This window comes from Melospiza georgiana, chromosome 8 (genome assembly GCF_028018845.1).
Source record: "Melospiza georgiana isolate bMelGeo1 chromosome 8, bMelGeo1.pri, whole genome shotgun sequence".
NCBI lineage: Eukaryota > Metazoa > Chordata > Aves > Passeriformes > Passerellidae > Melospiza > Melospiza georgiana.
In genome coordinates, this window is record NC_080437.1 from 14,741,947 (window position 1) to 14,766,662 (window position 24,716).

The 24,716-nt window shown below is 35.7% G+C and overlaps 1 protein-coding gene across 32 annotated transcripts in view; it reads left to right on the top strand.

The window, feature by feature from the left end:
* The window catches only part of KCNMA1 (potassium calcium-activated channel subfamily M alpha 1), a 403,122-nt gene that overhangs the window by 95,375 nt on the left and 283,031 nt on the right, over positions 1-24,716 (top strand). For all 32 annotated transcript variants that reach the window (XM_058029021.1, XM_058029020.1, XM_058029013.1 and 29 more), the window contains one exon: positions 19,630-19,794. In XM_058029021.1, coding sequence (XP_057885004.1) covers positions 19,630-19,794 — 165 coding nt within the window. The remainder of the gene's footprint in view (positions 1-19,629; positions 19,795-24,716) is intronic.

Genomic DNA, 24,716 nt, shown 5'->3' on the forward strand with positions numbered 1-24,716 from the left:
CCAGCTTTCTTATTTTTTCTTTTTTTTTTTTTTATTTTTCTTCCTTCTTTAGCTCTTTTCTTCTACCTGTAAACTTGATCATACAAGGAGGATATTCCTTGACATAGCCATGTGTGTAACTTGCAATTTCTGACACAAAATGTATATTTCTATGTTGTGATAAGTGACTGTAATTTTTTTAGCTGTACTGATTCAAAGTGTTTCCTTTCTTTATGGGGGCTTGTTTGCCCTGCTTTTTCCTTTAAGCAGTTAAACCAAGGCCAATTGTTATTGTCAATAATCAAAGTAAATAATTCCCTTTTTTTAAAGGGAATGTAATTAACAGCTTTGTATCAAAGATAAATATAGCCCAATATTCTTTTGCAAATGGTAGCCAAGAATGGGTGCCTATAGAAGAGTATTTAAGCAAGGCTGGTATATATAATTGTCCCTCCTTTTCCCTCCAGACCTTCAGCTGTTTGCCATGTGAATTGTTTTTGAGACCTGTCTAGTTGCTGTGTGGTAAACACAACATTTTTTTTACTGCAACAATTGTCGCAGTACCCAATTAGTAAATGGCTAATTTTTCTTCCATAAGCATGTTCAGTGTCTAACCAAACCCAAACAGATCAGAGCAGTAAACTGCAGTTTTTCCAACTGAATCTAGTGTGGTGACCAACACCATTTAATTTTTATGACTAATGTTGTAGTTGTAAAGGTTGATACAAGCCCAGAAGTTATCCAAGCTGAATTTCAGGTCAAAGAGAAGTGATATTAACATTTTTCAAAACAAAATTTAAACTTTCTGAATTTAAGGGGCTTTACAGAAAATTGTGTGTTATGGGTGATTCAGAGACACTTGCATTTCCATGTGTGAGAGGAGAAATGTTTGGTTTTCCCTTGTTCAGAGTAAAGGTATGCAGAAACTTTATCAGTGATATACAACTGCTGGAGATTTTCAGATCAAAATTTTCTTTACTACACAAAGCAAATAGAAAATCCTCAAGGGCTGCAATCAGACTGAGTACAAAATTGCTTATTTCCTGCCCTTTTCTACAAGTCTGCATTCAGTTATCATAGGAAATCTGTTATCTAAGGAAAGTAAAAGTGGATGGAAGATATGGTCTTGCTTAATCAATAAAATCCAGCTGTTCTAACATTGGGCTTTTTGCTCATCCTACATGAAGGACTTTGATAATTTCATTATGTAAGACTAAATAAGATTTTTTTTCTGGTAGATGAGCATTTATAAATTTATTTTCACATAATTATACTGTACTTTCACTTCACTATACTAGACTACGTTCACTATTTTTCAGGTGAAGCTTCCTGTAACCTTTAGCTTATGTTCCTATTGATATAATTCTGATCACACTTTGTTAAGGGAGATGAGAATTGTTCTGGTAGGTTTTTGAGCACTTAGTCAAGTGTTAGTTTATCAACTATAACTGCATTGTATGATACAGTAATTCGTCACAGTTGTTGCACAATTTAAAATGGTAACAAAATTTTGTAGGTACATATTTTACTACAGAAACGTTCATTGATGTGCAAATATATTCAGAAGGAATTCAAGGTACAGCTAATTATAGAAGAGGAAGCTTTCAAGAACAGGTGCACTTGGCTGGTTTGTTTGTTTGTTTCACAGCAGGTCACTGAATTGTTCATCAGAGGGAAAATAAAGTATTATCACTATCACTGTTCTATTTATTTAATAGGTTCCAAAATAGCATAATTTCTCTTTCCAGTATGTGTATAGAAAAAAGGAATAGAAAATGTTGAAGAATTAATACTTCTTGATTTTTATGATCTCTGAGGCATATGTTGTTGACTTTATGGTTAACAAGTACAGATAAGAAGTATAATTCAGAAGTGTGTTTGAAAATGCCAGACTATAAAAACTACTCTGGGAGAGAATTCTGTATGTTGTGGAAATTTTTAATGTTATTTTAAAGAATGAAATTCAAACAAGTTGTTTAGTGTCTAAAAACACTGTATTGAAGTGGCTCTTCAGTGGTTTTATATATTTTTTGTCTTGCAACAGAGTAGCTGTCATTAAGTGGAATAGGAATGCTAACTGCAAAGCAAAAGGAAATCAACAGTAAGACACACACACAAAAAAAAACCAAAATGCTAACCAAAAAACCCTAAAGCCCAAAAATTAGGAAAAATGAAAATAATGTTGTAATACAGTTAAAGAAATTGTAGTGAGTCCTAACTGGCACAATAAGAATTTAAATTCATGTAATTTGGTGTTCACAGAGCTGTTTCCCATGGTATGTTGATTAAGAAATAGGAAAGTACTCAGTAGTAGAGCTTCCAGGAATGGCCTTCTCTGTTTTAGAAACCTAAATTTCAAAAGTGTTGCTTCTAAATGTTAAATGAATTGCTATCAAAAGACTGTTGGAAAAGTTCCATGTAGCTTTTTATTTGTTGCTTTAAACTGTTTCATAGCTGGTGAAGAATTTTTTTGCTGCTGTTTGGACTGTAGAGTAATGTTTCAAAAATGCTCCAGGAGATTTTTGTATTCTGTGGTGAAATGTTTCCTTGGCATTGTGTTAAGGACTGGGCATATCACCTTTGATCTTGCAATCCAGGGATTATTGTGCTAACTGGGTGCAGTACTGGTTAATAGTGATAGTTTAGCTTGTTGAATGTTGAATTTTTAGCAAAGCTGAGGCATAATTTGAGATCTGACTATTCAGGAATCATAGCAGCCTGTTCCTGATTATCTTTAGTCTAATGTTCACTTCTTTCTTTCTCAGTTACCAAAAAGAATAAAACACAAACTACTTTAGTATTGTTCTCAGCCAGTGGGTTAGTCCTCAATTAAGAGATGTTGCTTTTGTATATACTATGAGTCTCTGAAGTATTGAAGTACTTTGTACTTAATTCTGAATTATTAGCTTCTGCTTCCTATACCTCTATATGCAAAATAACATTGTTTGGAATGTAGATTTTCTTTCTATTTTCCGTAAGGCTGAATTTATTTTCTTTACAGGCTGTAATATCAGTTCTTTGGGTAGAAAAGAATAAAGTGTAGTCCTTTGTATGGCAGGCAGGAATCCAGGTTGATTTCAGTTGCTGTATGCAGGAGTTTCTTAAGCATCAGCTGATTAGCAGTTCCTTTTTTACTGAGAATATTTCAGATACAGTTGCCCTAAAAAGCATTATTCAGGTGGAAATGGATCTTCTCATAACAAGAACAATGTTTTCTGGGCTTATTAGACTAGGACATGTGGATCAAGCTACCTTCCTGCTTTATGCACTTCTGCTGTACTGGGGAGCTGTCCATTTTTACTTTATTACATTCCAGGATTGAGTTGCTGGTGGCAGACACGAGGAGTTACTCAAAGAATTAAATTGACAATGTGCCTTCTAAATGGCAACTCCGCTGCAAGAGATGAGACACAGGCTTAAAAAAGCACTGCCAAAACTTGGTTAGGAGCTAACTTGGGTTTTATGATGACCCTTTTGTTTTAGTGAAAGGGAGAAAAATGAAGACATGGGCTAAATTTGCCATCCTGAGAAGTAGTATCTTCTAGCCTAATGGAAACTAATTAGAATAGGAAATTGTCAAAGGATCCAGACTATAAGTATGGCATTTTGTGTGTACGCCAAGTAACATGAGGTAATTTTTAAAAATGGCCAAAAGGATGCACAAAAGATGTCTCAGAATTAAGTTTAAGTCTGTTTGTGGTTTATTTAGCAAGGCAAAGGATTCTGCTTATATACACCACATGGGAGAGAAAGGCTAGTCCTTTTATTAGTGCTATAGCTTAAAACATATAATCTGATTTCAAATAAATAATGATCATGGTATGAAGTCTTTTCACTTTGAGACCCTGTAACTAATCAATCTCAAGTGTGCAAGTGAGTTTGTCAGGTTGTCATCCTAAGTTCTAAAATGCTACTTCACTTTTAAGGAAGGCACTTGGTCCCTTAGCTTTTTACCTTTCTGGTCCCCAAATGTTCCTTGGTGGTAGAATGGAGTAGAATTTCCAAATTGTATTAGTAATTGCTGTGTGCAAAGGGAAGTTCCAATTTTACAGAACCAGTGTTTTGAGAGAAGCAGCTGAATGAAAATGAGGTATTTTTGGTATTCAGTTAATAGTAATGAGGTTAATGTAGGTTGTGTTTATTCACAGGATTAGTACAGTAATTTCACGTTGGGGGGGAATACTGTAATATGTACACACACATTGTCTAGCAGCATCCTGGTTCCCTGAGTGAATTCTTGGTAGTTTCAAGGTGTTTGCTACAGAGTAGCAAAAGTAAAACATAGCTTTGTAAAAATATAAATATTTTCTTATGTATTATGTTATATTTTCAGTGGGATGGTTTTCTTTACAATGTGATGGTATAGTTGTGATTTTTATGCATGTCAGAAAAATATTTGTGGTATTTTTTATTCCTAGGTAAGAATGAGCATGTATACATGCATCTTCATTGACACATAAAATCAGGCTTCAATGTATTTATCATTTATATTTTGTTTTGTTGTACTTTTATTTATACAAGAAAATTCTTATCTGTACTATTATTTATCTTCTACAGTTATGTGACCTAAGATGAATTAGCAAATTACTACTATTATATTTGGTCTGAATGCAGCTTCCCAGATACAGAAAACTAAACTTTAATTGAAACATGATAGTATGTCTTTAAACTTGTTTTGCCTACAGATCACTGTTTTCTGTTTTTAGAAAAGTTAAATGAAATTAGCACGTATAAAATTAGACAGCTCAGATGAGAGCAACATGTCCTGAGAGGTTAGAGAAAGTAATCTGCATTGATTAATACGTATGTTTCTGAATCCCAAGGCTCCTGTTCCCATTCCTGTTAATAATGTTACAGAATCCTGGTTTTTCTCATCCCTCTTGCACGAAAGATTGTGTTACTGGCTTAGTCAGATTTTGGTTTGCTGCGCTGCTTCCCAGGTGTCGGCTTTGTGGTAGCGCTGAACCCCGTGCCCCAGGTGATGGTGCCCGGGCTGGAGTGTGGGAACAGCGGCCTGGGGTGGTGCTGGCCCTGTGGCACCACCACCATTCTCCCAGGCATGACAGCATGTCCTGGGAGAATGAGTGCTTCCACATATTCCAAAAATCAAACAAAAGATCAGATTTATCACAAAAATGTGTGCAGTTGTTCTGATTATCTGTTTCTAGCTGGGGAAAGGAGTTCTGTAAAGTAGAGGGCTAAGTGGAAGACTGCTAAAAAACTATAAAAAGTCTTGATATTATGTAGTGAAATTGGTTTTAAGTAGGAAAGAAAATTTTTCTCATTGCATCGATCATAATAGAGTCATCTTTATTTTAATATAAATTCTTACATGTTTTCCTTTGTGTTTTGAACAACTAAATCCAAACCCCACTCAACTGACCAAACCAAAGTAATGCAACAGATTCTGTTGGTGCTAGATCACAATTACTTGGTTTTTTTTAAATTGGTTTCAGTTAAGGAAGAAATGAGGCATGATTAATTTAAAAATAGAAATGGTTTCTGAACTATGTTTGAGTATTTTTGTACATGTTAATTGGCTGTATGTATTTTGAGTTTGTGCACGTGAATTGCTGTGTGTGCTGGTATAGTATGTGTTATCAATTTAAAGAGAGTATTCAGCAAGGAGGCAATTAATAATGCTTCTAATTACAAGTTGATGAACCTCTGCTTGTAAGATAACCTTATTTACTCCCTTTGACTCAGACATGAAAGTGTTTAGAATGAGATAATGTTTTTGCTTTGGTCATGACTAATTCAATATAACACCAGTTTTAAATTCTTACCTATTTTGACTGTAGTACCACTCCTCTTCTGAAATAATTTTTTCATGGAATCATAGAATGGTTTTGGGTTGGAAGGGACCTTACCCCAAAACAGATGTATATTTGTGCTAGAAACAGATATAACTAGGAGAACCTATTGCGATTTTCTTAGTACTGCAAAAAAAAAACCCCAAGAAAGTGATGTTAAAACTAGTTTTCCTATTTGCAGCTCTGATATAGTGAGCAGAAACTTCAGTGAAACAAGTAAATCTTGTTAATAATAGATAATTACTAATTAGAAGCCTATGGAATAGATTTTGCTTTTTTAAATTTTGAAGTTAAAATACATGTGTGTTGGTGGTAAAATCAGGTTTAAAACTTTGTATATGAAATAATAAAGGCTGTTAAGTATTCAATTATTACTTAATTGAACACTTAACATTAAAATTACATGTTAAAAATGTCTAGAAGGTCATAGAGTGTGAATCAATACAGGTGATGCAATACATGAACCATAGCTTGCAATTTTACATTACTGGAAAGTGGAGGAGGAGTCATAGCATAGTAGTCAAGGTAAGGGGAATTATGGGGACTTGAGTTGAGAGGGAAACTGATTTACCCAAGCTAAAAAGAAAAAGTTTACCTTTACTTCAGCTAGAGAAACAGGACAGAGGTATTAGCCCTTAAGCCTTACATCTTTAACCCCTATTTATGCAGCTTTTTGTTTGTCTTTTGTACCCTGAAGACAGACTGTACATCTTCTTTTACTGTACATTGCTGACTGAAAAAAAAAAACCCCAAGAAACCAAAAATAATAATAGCAAAAAATAAAAACAAAACACCAAAAACCCCCCTCCAAGCCAACACCCAGCAAAAAAACCACCATATGGAGTAACTTATAGAGCCATATGTTTTGTCCTGTCCCAGTGGGAATGTGTGTTTATAGTTTCTGGCTCAGATCCTTATTGATTCTTATGAATCAATACACTGTTATTATTAAGGTCAGTGGCTTGGCATTTCTTTAAGTAAAAACAAAACAAAAGCAACCCCCCAAAAAAACCCAGAAACAAAACAAAAAAACCCCACAAAGCAAAAAACCCAACAACAACAAAAAAACCCAAAAAACCAAAAAACAAAACAAAACAAAAAAAAACCACAACAAAACCCCTAGGTAACCAGCCAAAATCCTCCTGGTTTTGTTCTGCCACTAGCTAGTTTTCTACCCTGTCTATTCAAATAACCAGGACTATAAGTTTGATTAGACCATCTGGTCCATTTGTTGATAAAGCTATGTTTTGGTTGCAAAGACACAAAGGAAGAGGAAGAAGGATTGGCTCTGTGCTCTAGAGATAAGTCTGCATGCATTCATAAAGGTGAAAGCCTTTGTTTTTTCATCTTCAGGGACTTCTGCAGAATTTATAGGTTCAGAGGAGCTTGTGAAAGATTCAGAGTAATCAGAGGTGAAGTTTTTTGGATGTCTGAGTATGTTTGAGTAAAAACATGGATAGCATGAACAAATTTGTTTTCTGGGGTAGTTTTGTCACAACATGAGTATTGATGTAGGCTGGTAAGTGCAGAGGCCCTCAAACAGCTCTGTTGTCTCTCCAGCAGCTCAGTCCTTGCATCAGGTTTGTCTATGCTAAAATCTTCTCCTAAGCCTAGGGAGTATCCTGAAGGGAGAGTGTGTGTACATGAGAGAGTGAGTTAATTGTAAAACAAACAAACAAGAACCAATAAACCTCCAACAGAACAAAACCCCAAACTCACACTGAGGGAAGGAGGGAAGAATTTTATTACAGTGAGTTGGAATTTGTGTTAAAGTATATAATTTTGTCATTACTTTTTCTCTCTTAAGGATTCGATTTTTTTTATCCTTTTCTATGGTTTTACTTCAGCCATCTCATAAACAGCCTACCTAACAACAGTTTGAATCTGGCCTCCAACAGGGCTGACATTCTCATAATGATATGCCTGTGTTGATGAAAAATTTCCCCCACTAAGGTTCCAGCAGAACACTCTGATTACAGGGAGTGCAGAGCGCAGCAGAAAATCATACATTTTTAAAAATGTATTTTTTTAGATGATTGATGATCACTTTATTAAATATCACTGTTGTATGAAATATCACTCTGAGTAATGAAATTAAACATCCTTCTGAGCTCCAGGGTCTGGTTTTTTTTCCCCTGCTAGCCTTTGTTGTGTGTAATTGCTTAGAACTTTGTGTAAAACATGCTTTGTTTTATAAAATATTAGTACACATTGGAGTTTGCGTAGTTTATAGTTTTCTGTTACTCCTGTGGTTATCTGCATGAGAAGAAATCAGTGTAGGAAAAGATTTCTGTGGATCTGAGAGATTCCAACTCAATTTGTAGGTAATAGTAGTGGGCTTTTAGAGGAAATATAATTGTTTGCTGATTTTTGAATTCCATAAAAAGTGAAAAGTGAATGAAATTTTCAGAGTTTTCCATTTGAATTTTTAGAACTTTCTGTTCACCCAAGGAATAACGAGGAGACTGTTTTCATGGAGAGCCCTTTAAAATGTATTTGAAGTCAGGTTTTCTTTAAACACCACAGTACAATAATCTGATATATGACTTAGTCTTAAGGAAGAAGCTTGTTGCACAGAAAGTTCATTTTATTCAGCAGAAATCTTTTGCAACCTGGGGTGAGGGCCACTGGATGCTTCTAGGCCATGGTGGCTGCCAGTGTGGACATGAGGTAAAAACTACACATCAGTTTTAGTTTACTGGGTACTTTACAGGTTTTAATAAATTGAAGCATTTGAATTGTGCATGGTGCATCCCATGGTACCAGTGAAAGTCTTAGATTTAGAAAGTCCTTGAATCCTTTTCTTCAGTTTTATATCTGCTGACAAAATGGAATTTGTTGTACATAAGACTTCAGCTTTTGTAACCTGCAGATCCCATTTTTTTTATTAAACTACTTTGTTAGGATAAAAGCCATACTTTTAAACTCAAAAAAAAAAAGAGCTGATCCTACAGTTCATGCTTTCCCTTCCCAACCCCCCCAGTTTCCTTCAGCTGAATCTGAAATGCAGAGATATTATTTATTTCTCAAATGTATCCCCTAGTTACATGTATTACTTCAGTGCCTTGTTGCTGAATAAACTAGAATCAGATATTTGGAAGATATGAATTACTTATGTATGAATCAGTACTTTTTTTTTTTCCTAAGGCTTGATTAAGCCCTTTCTTCTTTTAAGAAGTAGTTAAGGTGAAATATTTAATGTCATGTGATACTTGCATAGGCTTGTCAATGAATCTCATTCACAGATAAATTATGGGAGGGGGCACCTGCATCTTGAAAAGATGTGTGAGGTGATTATGCAGCACAGTAAATGGAGAAAGTCTCTTATGGTAAGAGACTTATCCATGGTAAATGGAGAAAGTTTCAAGCTGATGAGTAGGTTCAGTAAAACACATCTTGCGAATGGTGCACAGTGTGACAACCTGCTTTGATGAACTCTTCAATCTTTATGCTGCTGCAAAACTCTTTATCAAAATAATTAATATAAAATTTAAAAGAAAAAAATTGGAGTTCCAGGCCCTGTAATAACATTATCACATTGCCACAGAATTGCAAGATATAAACAAGCAGCACTGAAGATTGAAATTTCCATGGTAGCCTTAACTTTATTATCTGTCATTGTAAACTTCTGCTCTGATGAAGGTCGAGCAAATTAAAACTCAATACTTTTTGATGATTTAACAGTAGTTGTACTTTAATTTCCTCTTATTTAATCTTACCAAAAGAGCTATAAATTTAAAATTACCTATTCTCTCACCTCTGTTCATTACCTTTTCTGCTCAGGTGACAATAACTGCCTGCTTTGTCATGCATAATTTATAGGCAGAGTGAGTGTTCAGAGGTAGCATATTTTTGTAACATATGCTGTAACTGCTGCTTTGATAAATTTTGAAACCAAAAACTGCAGACTCATGAGACAGAACAGTGCCTGCCTCACTGGCCCTCTGCTACTCGTGCAGCTCTGCCAGGGCTGCTTCTGAGCACTCAGGCCTCTGAGGAGCTTCAAAGAGTTGCTGTTTTCATTTAGAAAATGACCTATTCAGAGTAGGAGCTTCACACAGAAATTTTGGTACAGGCAGATTCAGTCCTCCCTTGAAACAGGATGCATTATGAGAGCCAAGAATGGACACAAGGTATTTTTATTTTCCACTAGTCCAACTTCTGATTGCTTAAAAAGACAATGTTCAATGTCAATGTCATGCATCAATTCCTAGCATTGCATCACTGCACACTAGAGCAGGGATGATCTCTGTGCTGCTTTAAGTTATTCCTGTTATTTAAGGTGATGAAGGTAAGAAAGTCAGAGAGAACTCACTGAGGTTGTTCTCATTCTATATAGCATAAGTAACAATTAATGGAGATGTAATATGCAAGTCAGAAATGTATCAATTTCTTCTCTCTGCCTCAGATTTCAGTCACTATCTGTAAATTTGGAACAACTGTGTGTGTTTCCTTGTACCATAAGTATATCAGGTGCTGTATTTGTAGTCTACAGCTGTTGACATTGGATAATTTGGATGCTGCTAGTTACTGTCTAGGAAGAGAACCGAAGTAATATGAGCTACCGAAAAGAAATTTAACCTTAAAGAAGAAAAAATTCCTTGTAGAATAATGAGATTAACATTACATAAAATTGTTTTCATAGCAGTGGGTAATAAATCAAGTCACATCTACTTGATTAAATAATAGCACTTGTACATTTTTTACAATGTGATATAACCGGTCTTTTGGAGGGAAATGCTGAGTCTAATATAATTATTTCAACCTAATCATTAAAACAGTTGGCAAGTAAATCTGCATTTTCAGTGTTTTGAAAAGTAGAGCTGTATATCTTTGCTCCAGATTCCTGCACATTTGTGTGCTCTCTGACTCCCCCCTGTACCAAGTTCTTGCAGTCTGAAAGCTGCATGGCACTCTGTAATCTCAGAGTGAGAAGTGTTGTGTGCTAGTAAATAGTTTTAATTGCTTAATTGGCTGACCTGCTGCTCTTCAAATATTTATGTGCTGCATACTGGAACTTATTTTCCTGCATCAGGATAGGCTTAGATATGGCTTTGTATCCTACAGAGAGCTGCCTTTAATTCATTGTGCTTTCCTTTAGGATTGTAATACCATGAGAATAAATGTTGTGCACTACCCTTGAATAAAAAATGCCTTAGAGACGACTCTTTTATCAAATTTGGCAGATGACAGAATGCTTCTCTGGCAGTCTTCAAATTATTGTTATACGTGTGTTTTATGATATTACCAACCTGTTATGTTTGTGACTCTCTCAGGTTTTTTTTTTGTCCCACTGCCTTTCTCCTTCATCTTTTATGCTGTAATCTTTAAAACTTTCTGAAAAATCATAAATCTATTTATAAAAATGTATATGCAAATAAATTTTATTTGAGGCTCCCCTTTGAGGATTGCCACTAAATTATTGAAAACTTGCTATTTTATGTATAAAGAAAACTCAAGTGTTAAAGTCCATCCCCTTTATGTGAAAATGTTTGATTTGAGTCAAATGAAGTTCTCAAATTCCTGTCAGCAAGTTTTTGAGGAGAAAACGTGTTCTTTCAGCTAAGGAAATGAGTGGTTAATTCTCTTTATGTAAGGACCAATATTCCTGTTTTGGAGTAGCTATAGTACTTTGTGCTTTGTCCTTTAAGCTGGGCATTGCTTTTCCTAATCCATGGATTCCTTGTGATTTTTGGGCAATAGAAATGTGATTTTGAACATTAGTTTGTCACAGGTGCTAGCTGCCTTGCCACTCTGTATTTCACAGAAGAGAGGAAGAATTTCCTTCTGCAGTTCAGTCTAGACATCTTCTAGGATACCTCTGATAGCACGAGTGAGAGATGACTGGGAAGTTAATGCAGTGAATGAAAACATCCTGTTTGCTAGAAGGTACAAACCTCCCTTCTGTGATTGAGCAGGATGGAGAACAACACACAACTGACAAGATACTGTGAAGTTTCACTGCACTGACAAAGCAGTTTGATACTTATTTTGTAAATGGTGCTTGAGTATATCTTGTAGTGAAATAAACTTTCTATTTTTGGAACCTTTTAATGACTTAATTGACTATTCCTGGCAGTGAGTAGTTATTTCATTATTTTTCTTACTACTGGATCTATCACATAGTCATTTTGTGAAAACTATGCTTGTAATCTAGATCCTATAGATCAGAAAAGATTTACTAGTCATACGTCTCTTAAAATTAGAAAAACTTAAATGTGGTTTCTTTGCTATCTTTCATTCTTTCATGGCAGTAAAAAAAAGTGCCAAGAGGTAATGACTGAAAATCTTGGAATTGCGTATTACTTAATGCTAACAACAACAACAAAATTACAAGCAATCAACTAGAGTACTTCCTGTAATCAAGATAAACAAGTTAGGTAATTTCCCCACTGTTTCTTACTACTTTCTCATAGTTGAGACTGTTTTCTCCCATTTGTGAAGCACTTTGAGACTTTTGGATAAATCCTGAAAGCATTTTGTCATCTGTGACAGATATTTTTCACTCAATACGATATAGGTAATTCAGCATTTTTCATTTCATGACAACGTCTTTATCAATTTTATTTTCAATTGTGTGCTTAGTTTGATTTGCCTTCTGTTAGGTGGGAGGAAACAAAAAGAGGAGGGTAACAGAAAATGCATGCACCTTTTTGTCCTTTATGCTTTTCTGTTCAGGAACACTTGTCTGTATTTTTAATAATTTAGTCCCATCTAAAGTTGCTTCATATATTTTTGTAAGTTTAGGTTCTATCATATTTAAGGCTAATCTACTTAAAAGGATTTTTAAAGGCATATTTTGAAAGAATGATTTCAATGTAAGGCTTGAACCGCAGAAAATACAGTTGAAGACATGGTAATTGTCTAATTTACTTAATGGACATATTTCTGTGATGTGTAGTGACCAAAGAATAATGAAAAGTATAATTTCATTTTAATTCAGTGCCCCCATCAATAAAGTGAAGTGCTTGTTTGCCCTCTTGCCTTCTACTTGGTAATTGAAAGGGCCTTCAGAGAATATTTTAATGTGGTAATAATTTGGTCTTAGTAGAGAAAATTAATAAGAAATGCTCTGTTAACTATAAAAAAGGAAAATAAATGTAAAGGCTAGGTATTAGTTTGACATTTTGTGAAATATTTTCAGGAGTAATTTTAACCTGTACATCACTGACTTATCCTATTTTTTTATTTACTTATGTATTGCAGACAGTAAGTTCACTTGTTACATAATCTTATGACAAGTTCAGAGGTTATTTATTTCTAACATTGTGGTCTGATACACAATCAGAAGCTCCAAAAGCAAACTTAGTTCTATTTTTATCAGTAAAATTAAATGAATTTTTTACCCCAAATTCTTAACTTATAGTGAAAGCTTACATAACTATTGATATAAACACGTGCTAAATTGAACCAATCATGTTTTTGAAAAGCACTGTTTGTCTATTTGAACAAGAAGTTGCAGTGACTTTCTCTCCTTTTTCATTTCCCTATGTTGTCTGGAGTTCTTAATTGCTTCTCTTTTACACGTCTTAATGTTTAATTGCCTTATATAACTAACCTAGCAGCTTTTACCAGTAGGTTTTTAGTGTGTTTTACTTTGCGATTTCACTTAGATTATTTCTGTGTTGTCTGTCTTGGTGAATATCAAGACACTTAAAATCCTATGTGTATTTATCTTTTTAAGATCCCTATGCAACAGAAGCTGTTGTTGCTTTTGTTTTACAGCTGCAGGGTGAAGACGTGAAGAGATTAGACAATGTGAGTGAGGACTTTGAAAATTTGATAGCAGAACAGGGAGATTCAGCATTCCTCTCAATTATTAGGCTGCAATGGAAATGTGCCAGACAGTTTTTCAGTTATTTGGAAATACTGTTTCACATCAATGAAAGTGTTACATCATAACATTTCCATTAATGTGTAGAAATTTTTAATCTTTGAAATGAATCTTTCTGTACTTAAGCTTTCAGATAATGTAGGTGTCTGCTGTTTCTTATTCTTAAGTGAGAGCCATACCCGGGAACCCTTCATTTGACAGACTGGAGAACTATTTGTGGAATCATGGGTGGAACACTATTTTTTACTAGTCTAGTTTATCTTGTCTCTCAGGTCAAAGTTTTAGAATTAATGCAGCAATTTTTGTCAGTCAAAGCAACGATGTGGAAAGGGAATTCTATAAGAGTAACCTGTACCAGAAATATGAAGGTCACAGAACATGAAATCTGTGAGCATTACTGAAGGTTTGGACAAATGCAACAGAAAAGCTGGTCACTGCAAGAAGAGGAAAAAAGATTTTCTGGTGGTCAGCAGAGAAAGTAAGGCTCTGGTTGTAAGGAAGGACTGGCAAGGTGTTTCTTAGAGATCCTTGGGAATGCAAAAAACAGAGTATAACATCTCAGTCTTAAACTAATAAGAAAAGCTTTGTATTCTATTTTTGACTTATTTTTCTTCATCTTCCAAATTTGCAGACAACAAATTTATATGGCTTGTGAATATTTTATGAGAGCAAAATGCTGGGTTATCTTATCAGCCATGTTTTCCACAGATCATTCTGGTTCTCTTATTCAGTGAAAGCAATAATGTTTGTCTGGGTATCAATAATTAATCTTTTGAAACAAGTTGAACCATAGCTACAGTATGACAGTTGACGTCAGTGAAACCTAATATGCACAGAAATGCTGTGGACAGGCCAGTTTAGAAGTACCTCTTACCTCACATTTAGTTAGTTTAGCCTTGGCTTTCTCTTTTCTTACAAGTCTGACTTAAAAGAGGTTTGGAAGTCTCCATAAAGCTGTTTATTTCTCACATCGCCATTTGTTTTCTTTATTAATATTCCAGTGAAAGCTTGTGTTTCCTAAACTGCACTAGAACAGGTGAGCAGCTGCAGGGTGGCTTTTTTGTTTTGCTTGTTTTTAGCACTGGATGAACTGGTACTCAGTAGCTGTTTAGATGGAGACAATAGATGGTAACTTTATCTGACAGAAGGCTTCTGCTATGGCAGTAGGTACCTGAAGTCTTAACAGTCACTGTACATTGCCCAGCTTCAGAAAATGCAGCATAATATTATGGTTTTATATAAATTTAAGACCCCTATTTGGAGATGTGAAAGTGGTGAGTGGATGTACTGAAGGACATGAAATTAAATTATTGATAGAAATCTAATAATTTTAAACAGTGTTTTAGACATTTGCCCAAGAGAAAGGAGAAATACTCTCATATGCAAAATTATTTCTCTTCACATAGCACCTCTTGGTGGCTTTGGGGAAACAGGTAAATGAAAAGGAAAGAAACATAAATACAAATTCCTAATTTGTAAGAATGGCATTATCACAGTGTTGTTGATTGATATAAAACATTTCATAAAATGCCAGGCTCTAGGAATGCAATGCTGTTAATTTAAGGGCAGTTAATAGAGATAAAATTATTATTTGCTGGCATCATTATCTAAAGCAGCCCTTTCCTAACTGCTCCAAATGATATTTTCTTGTTGTATTATTACTGCATACATTAAACTAGGAGCAGCTGCCATTCTGACAGGCCCTTTCTCATCTCATGTTATCTAGGGTGGAAGTCAAAGGCCAATACTGTGTTTGCCCAGTTGGTGTTACTGTTTTAAACATCTGCTTAGACTGAGCATACTACTTTCTCTTGAGTGATGTGGTCATGACTCATTGCTCTGTATCTCATTACAGGTGATACTTAATGATTTTTGTGTAATATTCAGCTAGTTACATGTTAGGTAAATGAGGTTACCGAATCCTTTTTTTTTGTTTCGTCACATTTCAACCCAGGTATTTTCCCTCACATTATTGACTCCCTGTTTCATATGTTTTAAAACATATCTTAACAAGATAGCAAGTTTTTTCAGTACCATACTTCAGAGACTTCTTTTCAGGTTGTGTTCATGTTGTCCTGTGTAAAAAGATTTGTAAAGGACTTGTAAAAAGATTATTCTTAGATGATGTTTTAAGGTTTCATAATAATTTTCTGATTTGATTTTGTGTTGTCCTGAGTTGGATGAGGTGTCTGTGCAGTGGTTCTATGTTTGTATAGGTATTTTAGAGGTGAAATGGAACAGGCAGGACTATGTTTTGAAAGCTGTTACCTGTTTTTGAGTGAATTTTGCCTTTTTGAGTTCTTTCTTTAGGTGACTGTCTTCAAGAATCCCAGAACTTAGGTAATCTAAATCAATACTTATTGCTAAAAATAGGAGACAAACCGTTGAAGTTTCTGGTCCAGGTCTGTGCCAAGCCATTGATAGAACACTGAGTACTGATTCCTGTACACACACCTCCTCATCATGCTAGTTTCCATTTAGTCATTAAGTTCAGGAAAAATATATTTCACAAAATACTGCTTCTCATTTCATCTACCTGCGTGTTCCTGCCATGAAGTAATTAAAATAATGAAAACTGGTAAGCAGAGTGGGTAAAGAACTCTTACTTGTGGTATTGAACTTGTAAATAATTAAGCAGCTATTGTCACTGTCAGGTTATTACTTTAAGCACCTTTTTCAGGTGTTGGTTACTCAGTGCACTGGGATGAGGAACTAGCAATGAAACAAGACTATATCCTTAATAACAGGACTGAATTTTTTGCTCAGTATAAAGAAAAAAAAAGCAGCCTTTAAACCTCCTTTAGTGATCACTGCACAATTGCATAATGACTCAGGGATAAACTTTTCCTAATGCTCAACTGCCAATTAAGTAAGATAAAAGCTAGCTATGTAGATAAAAAAATATAAAATATCCCAACTGAATACAAATATTACATAACAGCAACTAATCTGCATGTTAATTATAGCTACAATAATGGCAGGAGCTAGGCTGATCATGAGAGTCTGTTCCAAATCATACTTGGCAGGGGATGATTATTTTACTTAAATTTTAATTAAGAAATAATATGGGTGGGAGATTTTAATAGAGGTGAAGTAAGTAGCATAAATACAGAAATATAGCCATTCAATGCATTAAAGACTTTAATACCTTTAGAGAATCAAATACTGAATAGGTTTGTCATGTTTTACTGCTCTATTCTATTGGCAACAAAAAGTCAATACAGCAAAAGAACTGTAGGTTATGAAAACCTTTTCAAAATATAAAAGCTACCTTTCTCCTTCAATTAAGTAAATTGCCTCCTATTTCATTGAGTGCTAGGAAATTTTAAATTATTTTCATGTCTTGTGAGCAATCACATCTATTGACAAAAAGATTGGGGGTAAGGAAAATGTACACAATAAAAGAATTTTCTAACCTTAATACAAATTCAATGAAATTGTCTTTTTTATTCAGCTTTTTGTTTAGTGATCTGTAGTTCTGTGACTTTCTATAGCAAGGTCTGTAGTTGTGTTTTTAGCAAGGTGTGCATCTGTGCACTTTTAAACAAGCACTGCTGGGTAAAAATATCAAAAACACCTGTGGTTTCATCCTGCCTCTGCCAGTGACTTCTCTAGTGACTGAGTTAGGTACCTCATCACCACCTCACTTTCTTATCTGAGAGCAAGAGATAATTATACCTCCTTTACTATGAAAGCCACATTAATTCATTCAATAGAAACTTGTACAGAGTATGAAAGCTCACTGTGCAATGCAGAGGAGGACCATGGAGTAAAACTGGTGCGAAGCTTACAGTTCTGAAAGACAAGCTCTAGCAGTTACAAAAGGCAGAGAATCTGGTGGGAAGAGGGAAAGAAATGTCATGTGTGGTGTTTTAAGCAGTCTGTAGCTGTCAGGGCTGTGGGCCTCCCATGGGCCAGGGGCCTGCCCAGCGCCATGGCTGGGCTGGTGGGACAAGGCCTGGCCTGGAGCCTTCTTGGGCCAGCCTGGGGCAGCAGCCTGTGGCTCAGGCACAGGGAACTGGCTGTGGCCTCACCAAGGCTGGAAAGGACAGGGCTGTGGGAGCCCTGGATGGGGCTGAAGTGGTGTCCCGGGCCACAGAGGGTGTCTGAGTCATGGAAGACCCTGGGGACAGCAGCTAGGACCAGTGAAGCCTTGGAGATATGTCTGGGTAGCCTAAGCTTCAGTATTGTTTGGAGTGTAGAGCCTAGTGTTCTCTTTCCTGGTTTGTAATCGAAACCTTGATGGTGGTGAAGGCATTTCTTTGGGTCTGATCTCTGTGGCTTTGGGTCCCAGCTGGCTCCAGGCAAGTGTTCCTGTCGTACATTGCTGTCCTCTGCAGTGAGCTCATCTGTAGGTTGTGCTCGGTGCGTGTGCGGCACAGGATACATCTTTCAACGCCGGGAGTAGAACATCTGATTCACTGTGTCCAAATTTGTCTGTGAATGAGGTCCAGCTATGCAAATACAAAGTAATTTTAAATTTCTGTTGCATTATTTGCTTGGGAAGTGTACTGAATTACTGTTGTAACTCTGAATAATTTGTTATTATCAATATAGTAACATCACACTTTGCTGTAATCGCTCGTAAGAACATGGAGCCTGCTTTCTGGGAGGGAAACTAATAGAGAAAAAAGAATCTGATTAGCTAATTAAGTTGCAGTGTTGAGCTTCTCTGAAAACAACTGTTGGTCTCTGTTTTACATTTTTAGCATTGTTCTACTGTTCATTGCTGACAGATTTAATGACATTGCTTTATTAGCTCAGTGTTACTCTCAGGAAGTTCCTGTACCCTTGTGTCCAGCTGTGTCCTCAAGGCCATCTCACAGCTATGGGTTTTGACCATCACAGGATATACTTCTACTGCAATAATTATCACATGACCACCATTTATACAGCATCTTTGCTTGTATAAAAGATATCCCAAAGGGGATTAATGGCAATCGATTTCCTGCTTACTGGCCTACAGACAAGTAATCTGTAAACAAGATCCTTCAAGCTGTTGGTCTGTGCAGAGTGCTTGGAACACTAATGCAGATCTAGTGCTCAGGACTTGCTTCACTGCTGAATTTTGCTGCCTCTCCTATTTTTCTTTAGCATAACTTGTCAAGTATTCAGGAAGTCATTAGTATTATGCTGTCACCAAAGGCATGCTCGTGGCACAGTGATGCTTTGCATGCAGTATGATTTAAACACTGTACAATCCATGCTGGCTTTTCCTGTCGTTTCCCTTGATGTTTGTGCAGCACCCATGACTGTTGCACATCACAGGCAGTCACAGACCACGACATCCTTGCTGCAGCATCCATGAGAGACTGATATGAATTCCAGTGCATGTTACTCATCAGTGAGCTTGGTGCAGCTGAGGCTCCTCTAATTTCTAGCTCTTCTTTCTGTGAGAGCCACTTACTGACAGAATAATTCCTGTGATGTATTAAACACTTCCATTGAAACACAGGTTCACTGATAGCGTGGCAGCTCCCTGCAGATTCTTTATGATGGATTTTGTTCCCCTCACACTTCATAATTGCTGTCTTGTTACATCATGCTTCTCAGTGAAGGTTAACTCAGATAATTAATTCTAGTGATGGGAAATTAAAATTGTACATAAATTATGTTCACACCTAGTATGCAGTATTTTGAACTGATACATTGAAAGGTCTTTGGGTGTATGTCTGACAGATTCATTTGTATGTAACTCTGTAATTGCAAACGGAGCTGTTGTCAATTATGTTGCTTGTAACAAAGTAACATATTGTATATTTAGTGCTAAGTATACCTTTTGAAGATGTAATGTCAAGGAGAGTATTATCTAGTTAGTCTGGTACCTTATAGAACATTTCTATTTCTCTTATTTCTAAAGATGTAGACAAATAGGTTCTTAGTTTTACCTAGCAGGGATCCAGGAAGACTGATTTTCTTGTTTTTATTACCATTCTTGGCCCCACCTATATACTGAATTTCACTGTCAAATTGCTAACATTAACCCAAATACTTACTTTGCAGGAGGCCCAGAAGATCAATGGTGGTGGAGATACACAGGCAGATGGAGCCTGCAAACCAACAGATGAAAAAGAGGAGAATGTGGCAGCAGAAGTGGGATGGATGACGTCTGTGAAGGATTGGGCAGGAGTCATGATATCTGCCCAGACATTAACTGGCAGAGTACTTGTAAGTTTTCTATGATTTTCTATGTTTTTATTTTAAAGGAAGCACTGTGTCCCAGCATTAGTGGAGGATTTTTGATTGGTTTGTTGCATCAGCACTGAGTCAATCCCAATTTTCTCTGCAAATAGCAGACTAGTTCCCACGGCAAGAGAGAGGCAGAGACAGCAAGTAAGAAAAAATGACTGCCAGTCCACTCACCAGCCTATTTCGCTACACTGCCCCATGATTTCAAACTACAAACAGTGAATTTATTAATTTCATATTAGGTGTTAAAACAAAGACTATAAAATATAGACCTATTTTATCTGAAAGTAAAATTGTACCTGGAAGAATGGAAGCAGACTTGGAAATTAAGCCCAGTGTTACGAATGTAGAGAGTGGTCAGAACTGTAAAGCAAAGACAAGATTGAAATGGCTATGCAATGAGATTTGTGATATATTCAATAGACTAATAATGATTTTATATTCCCTTTATATTTTTTTTATTAGTGTAAAAATCCTTCAAACCTGTGATCAGTTACAAATCAAATGGAGACAGATGATGATAATGTGTGGTTTAAAGGGAAAAAGCTTTTTCATTTTTCACTTTATTTAAACATAATTGCTTTAGAGCATTGTCAAATATTAAAATGCAAGGGTTTTCTGTGGAGTTCACTGCAGTAAAAAGTGTCTCCTATGTAATTTGGATTAGTTTTCTTTTTAGAATGCACATACTTATAAACTAGAAGCTAAAGTGATTAAAATCACTTCAGAGAATCCCAGTGAAATTTTGTAACTGGTTTGAAATAAAATCATCACTGAAATATAATGTTCTTGGTGCCACAACCTTTGAAAATGTGACTTTTGCTCTTCAACAATGTAGATGGGAATTTGACATGTGATTTAAAAAAGCGTCCATGTTAAATTGCATAAGCACATGATTTGAGAACATGCTAATTGAACCCATGCAGTTCTATTTGCATTTGATGTTGAATGGCATAAATATAAATAGTAGTAAAAGGTACAAGTTTGCATAAAATCTGTTCAGGAAAATACTGATTTACTTTGAAGTGCTGTAAAATGCTGTAGATGATGGAAGTATCAGATTTCTGAGGTGAGTTTCTCAAAGAAGAATCAGACACATTCATAATCAATCTCAAGATGCAGGAAATTAAACATGTTTATGAACTGATTTTGCTTCCTGAAATTATATCATTTGAGTAAGAAGAAAAAGATTTTCTTAATTAGATGGAGTGTTTGATATACAGAATGAAGTCTCATGTATATTGTTGCATTTGACACAGTTCAGTCTATGGGAATCTGTAGACCCTTGACTGGGCTTCTGAGAAATTATTAAAAAAGGGTAGAGGGCCTCACTACTGATTTGGGGAAAACCAGTGGATCTTTAATTGTGTAAGTATTTATAGTAAATTTTTCACAGTTAGATTTGTTCTTGCTGCTTTTTATTTACTTTTAATTTCTTTTTTTTTTTTTTTCTGAATGAGAGGACTGAAATTTTTTTAGCGTTGAGGGGGGAAAAATCCCCACAACCTCTTGTGATATGTAATAGTTTTCTAGCTGCCAGAGTGAAATGTAATAGTTCAGAAATTGTGGGGTTTCTCCCTGTTTCCAAAGACACAGCGGCTGTTATCTCCTTGCTTTAATGAGAATAGGAGCTCAAAGGATAATTTGATATTTGACAGATAAGAAATTGGACAAGCAGTTGTGGCTGATATGCACATACATTTTTTGACAGTGTTCTTGACAGTATCAGCTGTTTCACCAGGTTTTCAAAGCAAGAAGAGAAACCTTCAGCAAACATGAGTATGCAACAGTTCAGAATTCAAATATGAAACTTAATACATTTTCTCAAGGATCAGACAAGTTCTCATAAATTTCTTTTTTTTCTTTCTTTTTTTTCATTTTGGATCCCTCTCATCCTGGAAATGTCCTGTAACCAATCTTCTTGTGAAATTAACATAGCTTTTTTTTTATTTTTTCTGAGCATGTGTAATATTCTTAGGATGCAGTTAATCTGAATAGAACTTAATTTGGAAAAAAATATATTAATTGGCTAGAGAGTAGGAATTGAATGCATGCTTCAGTGATTTAGTCTTTCATACTCATAATGTTCCAAGCCTTTTACAAGTCCGATATAGCATTAGTTTTGCAGCAGTGAAGCACGTGCATTCTTTGATAAAACAATTTGTTTTGCTCTGACATTACGATTTTTCTTAGGTTTGGTGGGACTTACAGAATACCCTAGTCAGGCAAAAATAAATAGTGCCATATCTTCCCTTTAGCTGTGGTCTAGGTTTCTGAACTTAAAGGAGAAAAGGGAAAGTCTTTCTCAGCTTCTAGATCTGACTGCACAGGCAGGAATCACAAGATGTTCCATGCCCTGGGTGATATGGTGTGGTTTTGCTGGTGGCCCACCCCTCTTTGTTTTTCCCTCCTCTTTTTTGGTTTTGTTTGCTGCTGCCTTTTTTTTTTTTTTTTTAAGTTATTTTAGTTCCTGGAGATGGAAAGAATTACATATGTATTTTAGATTATACACTATTACATTTGTATAAAAGTTCCCTTTTCCTCATTGAGGTCAAAAAGGAAGAGAAATTACATAAGGATTGAAGAGCAGATTCTTCCCTAGCTGGGGCATTTGTAACAAGGCAGTGCCCAAAGTGCTGAGCATCTTGCAGGGTGTCAGTGTAACTGCACAGGTCTGATCATTGCAGATGTTCAGAGATTATGAGCTGCTTGTCAGTGTTTGGCACTCACCTGCCAGCTGTTCATGGGGAATGGTTTAGATTCTGCTCATCTCTATTGAGAAATGAACTTTGTCTGTTTAGTTATTTTTAATATTTCATAGGCCTTGGTGGCACATAAATGAATCCAAGGGACGAGTTCTAGATTGCCTTCATCCGTGACAATGATGGGGGCTATTTCCAGGGTTTCCATAGGAATAGGAACAATGTTCTCCATGTAAGTTCATGAGGTAATGATAATGGAATAGAGTAGGAAGTGTTGAGTAAGTCTTGTTTGTTTCTATGGTAACTGCAGCTAGTTTAAATTCCAGTTATGCATTTTCTGAATATTTATTTATTATTGACAATAGCAAGGGGGGGTTTTGCGGGTTTTTTTGTTCTGGATTGAAGGGTGGGCTTCTGCTCAGAGTCTGGTGAGAAAGTTCTTCTATTACACATAGGTCTTTAAAACTGCGCATAGGTGCTACATTTAGATGTAGCAGTTCTGATTGTTGTTGTACTTTTTATTTTTGGGAAACTGCTGTAATTTCAGTGGATCTTGTACTTAAAGGAGTAATGCATACTGCATGGTGATTCTTGGGCTGACCTGTGCAGGACCAGGATCTGGATATAATGATCCTAATGTATACCTTCAATTCAGCATACTCTATGATTAACATATGCTAAACTTAAATTTTCTTTTCTCTGAGATTTTTCATGAGTTAAATGGCTAATCAAGCATAAACTGTGTTTTTTCTACTCAATTTTACCAGTTTTAAGTACTGCTATGTGGAGAATGGATAGGGTTAGCATAAGGTACATGTACTGGCAAAATCAAATCAAGAAATGAATAAACAGTAGATTTTACAAAGAAATGACATGAAATATACTCAGAACTGGACTTAAAACATTGCATGTGAATTCTTAACTCAAAAGGTGGAAAAGTAGAAAATTAGTGTATACATAGCACATGCAATTTATCTTAATTAAAACTGCTTATTTTTATAGGCCTCCTTTTTGTAAGCCACATCTCACTGTAGCCTACTCTACCTTATTTTCAGTCAGGTTATAGCTGCTGCTATGGAAGTTACCCATTTTAAAGTTATCTTCAGACTTAGGGCTGTGTTGCAGTGACTTTGGTGACCTTTAGATAGTTGGCCATGCTTGCAGAAACCATTCTAATAGTATTTAAAAGCATGAGGCTTTTCCTACAGTGGGAATAAATATCTTCTAATTTCTTTTTTTTGCCAGTACCACTTCTTTTCTTGTCTAAATTAAGGTATGCATGGCATTCTGTCATTAAAACGAAGAAAAGCAAACACACTTTTAAAATAATATTATATAAAGTTTTGAATGGTGTGATTATTTTGAGAAAGTCACGAACGTGTCTACTCTTGAGATGGCAAACTTGGTTTAGGTAAACTTCTGTTATACAGTGCTTCATTGGTGAAAAATTGGTGTAAGACTGCACTATTGATAACCTCTATTGCTGGATATGCATGTCAAACATAAGTAAGGGCAAATCTTTGCTACTTTTTTCTTGCATGAATCTAGCACGAAAGTGTGTAAATACAGAAATGTGCCTTGTGGTAATGGTGTGTTGATCCTCTTGATTAATGTGTAGTACAGGGGAAATTTACCTTCCACCTATGGGCCACTGACAATAGCCAGGTATTGAACAAAAGATACAAACACCATTCTGCATATTTACAAAGCTTACTGGAGGAGACAGATGGCTTCCCCTAAGGCATTTGTGCTGTTCCTATGTGAAGGGCTGCTCTGATGATGCAGTTGATAATATTGGGGTTTTTATGGTGTTTTATTCTCTTTGTGCTTAGTGTATTTGAAAAATTATGCTTGTAATTAAAGCACTGATGTGATAATGAATATTTTGGAAGAAAATTCTGTGTATGTTTTTGTACAGCTCTACCATCAATCATTTGTTCTGATGCATGGGGTAAACGGCACAAACTGCTAAGCTTGTGGTAAAAAGAAAAAAATCTCCATTTTGATGTTCAGCAAAATTTTCACACAAAATATTGTCTATTAAAATGAGTTTCCATTTCCTTCTTACCTAATTTTTATTTTCCTTTTGAAACTGTTTTTAAGTATTTCTTGAATATTCAGAGGTTTCTTGAGGAATATTCTCAACATATCCCTCAGTAGTTCTATGTGGCTCCTTAAATTCGCGTTGCTTTGGCACAG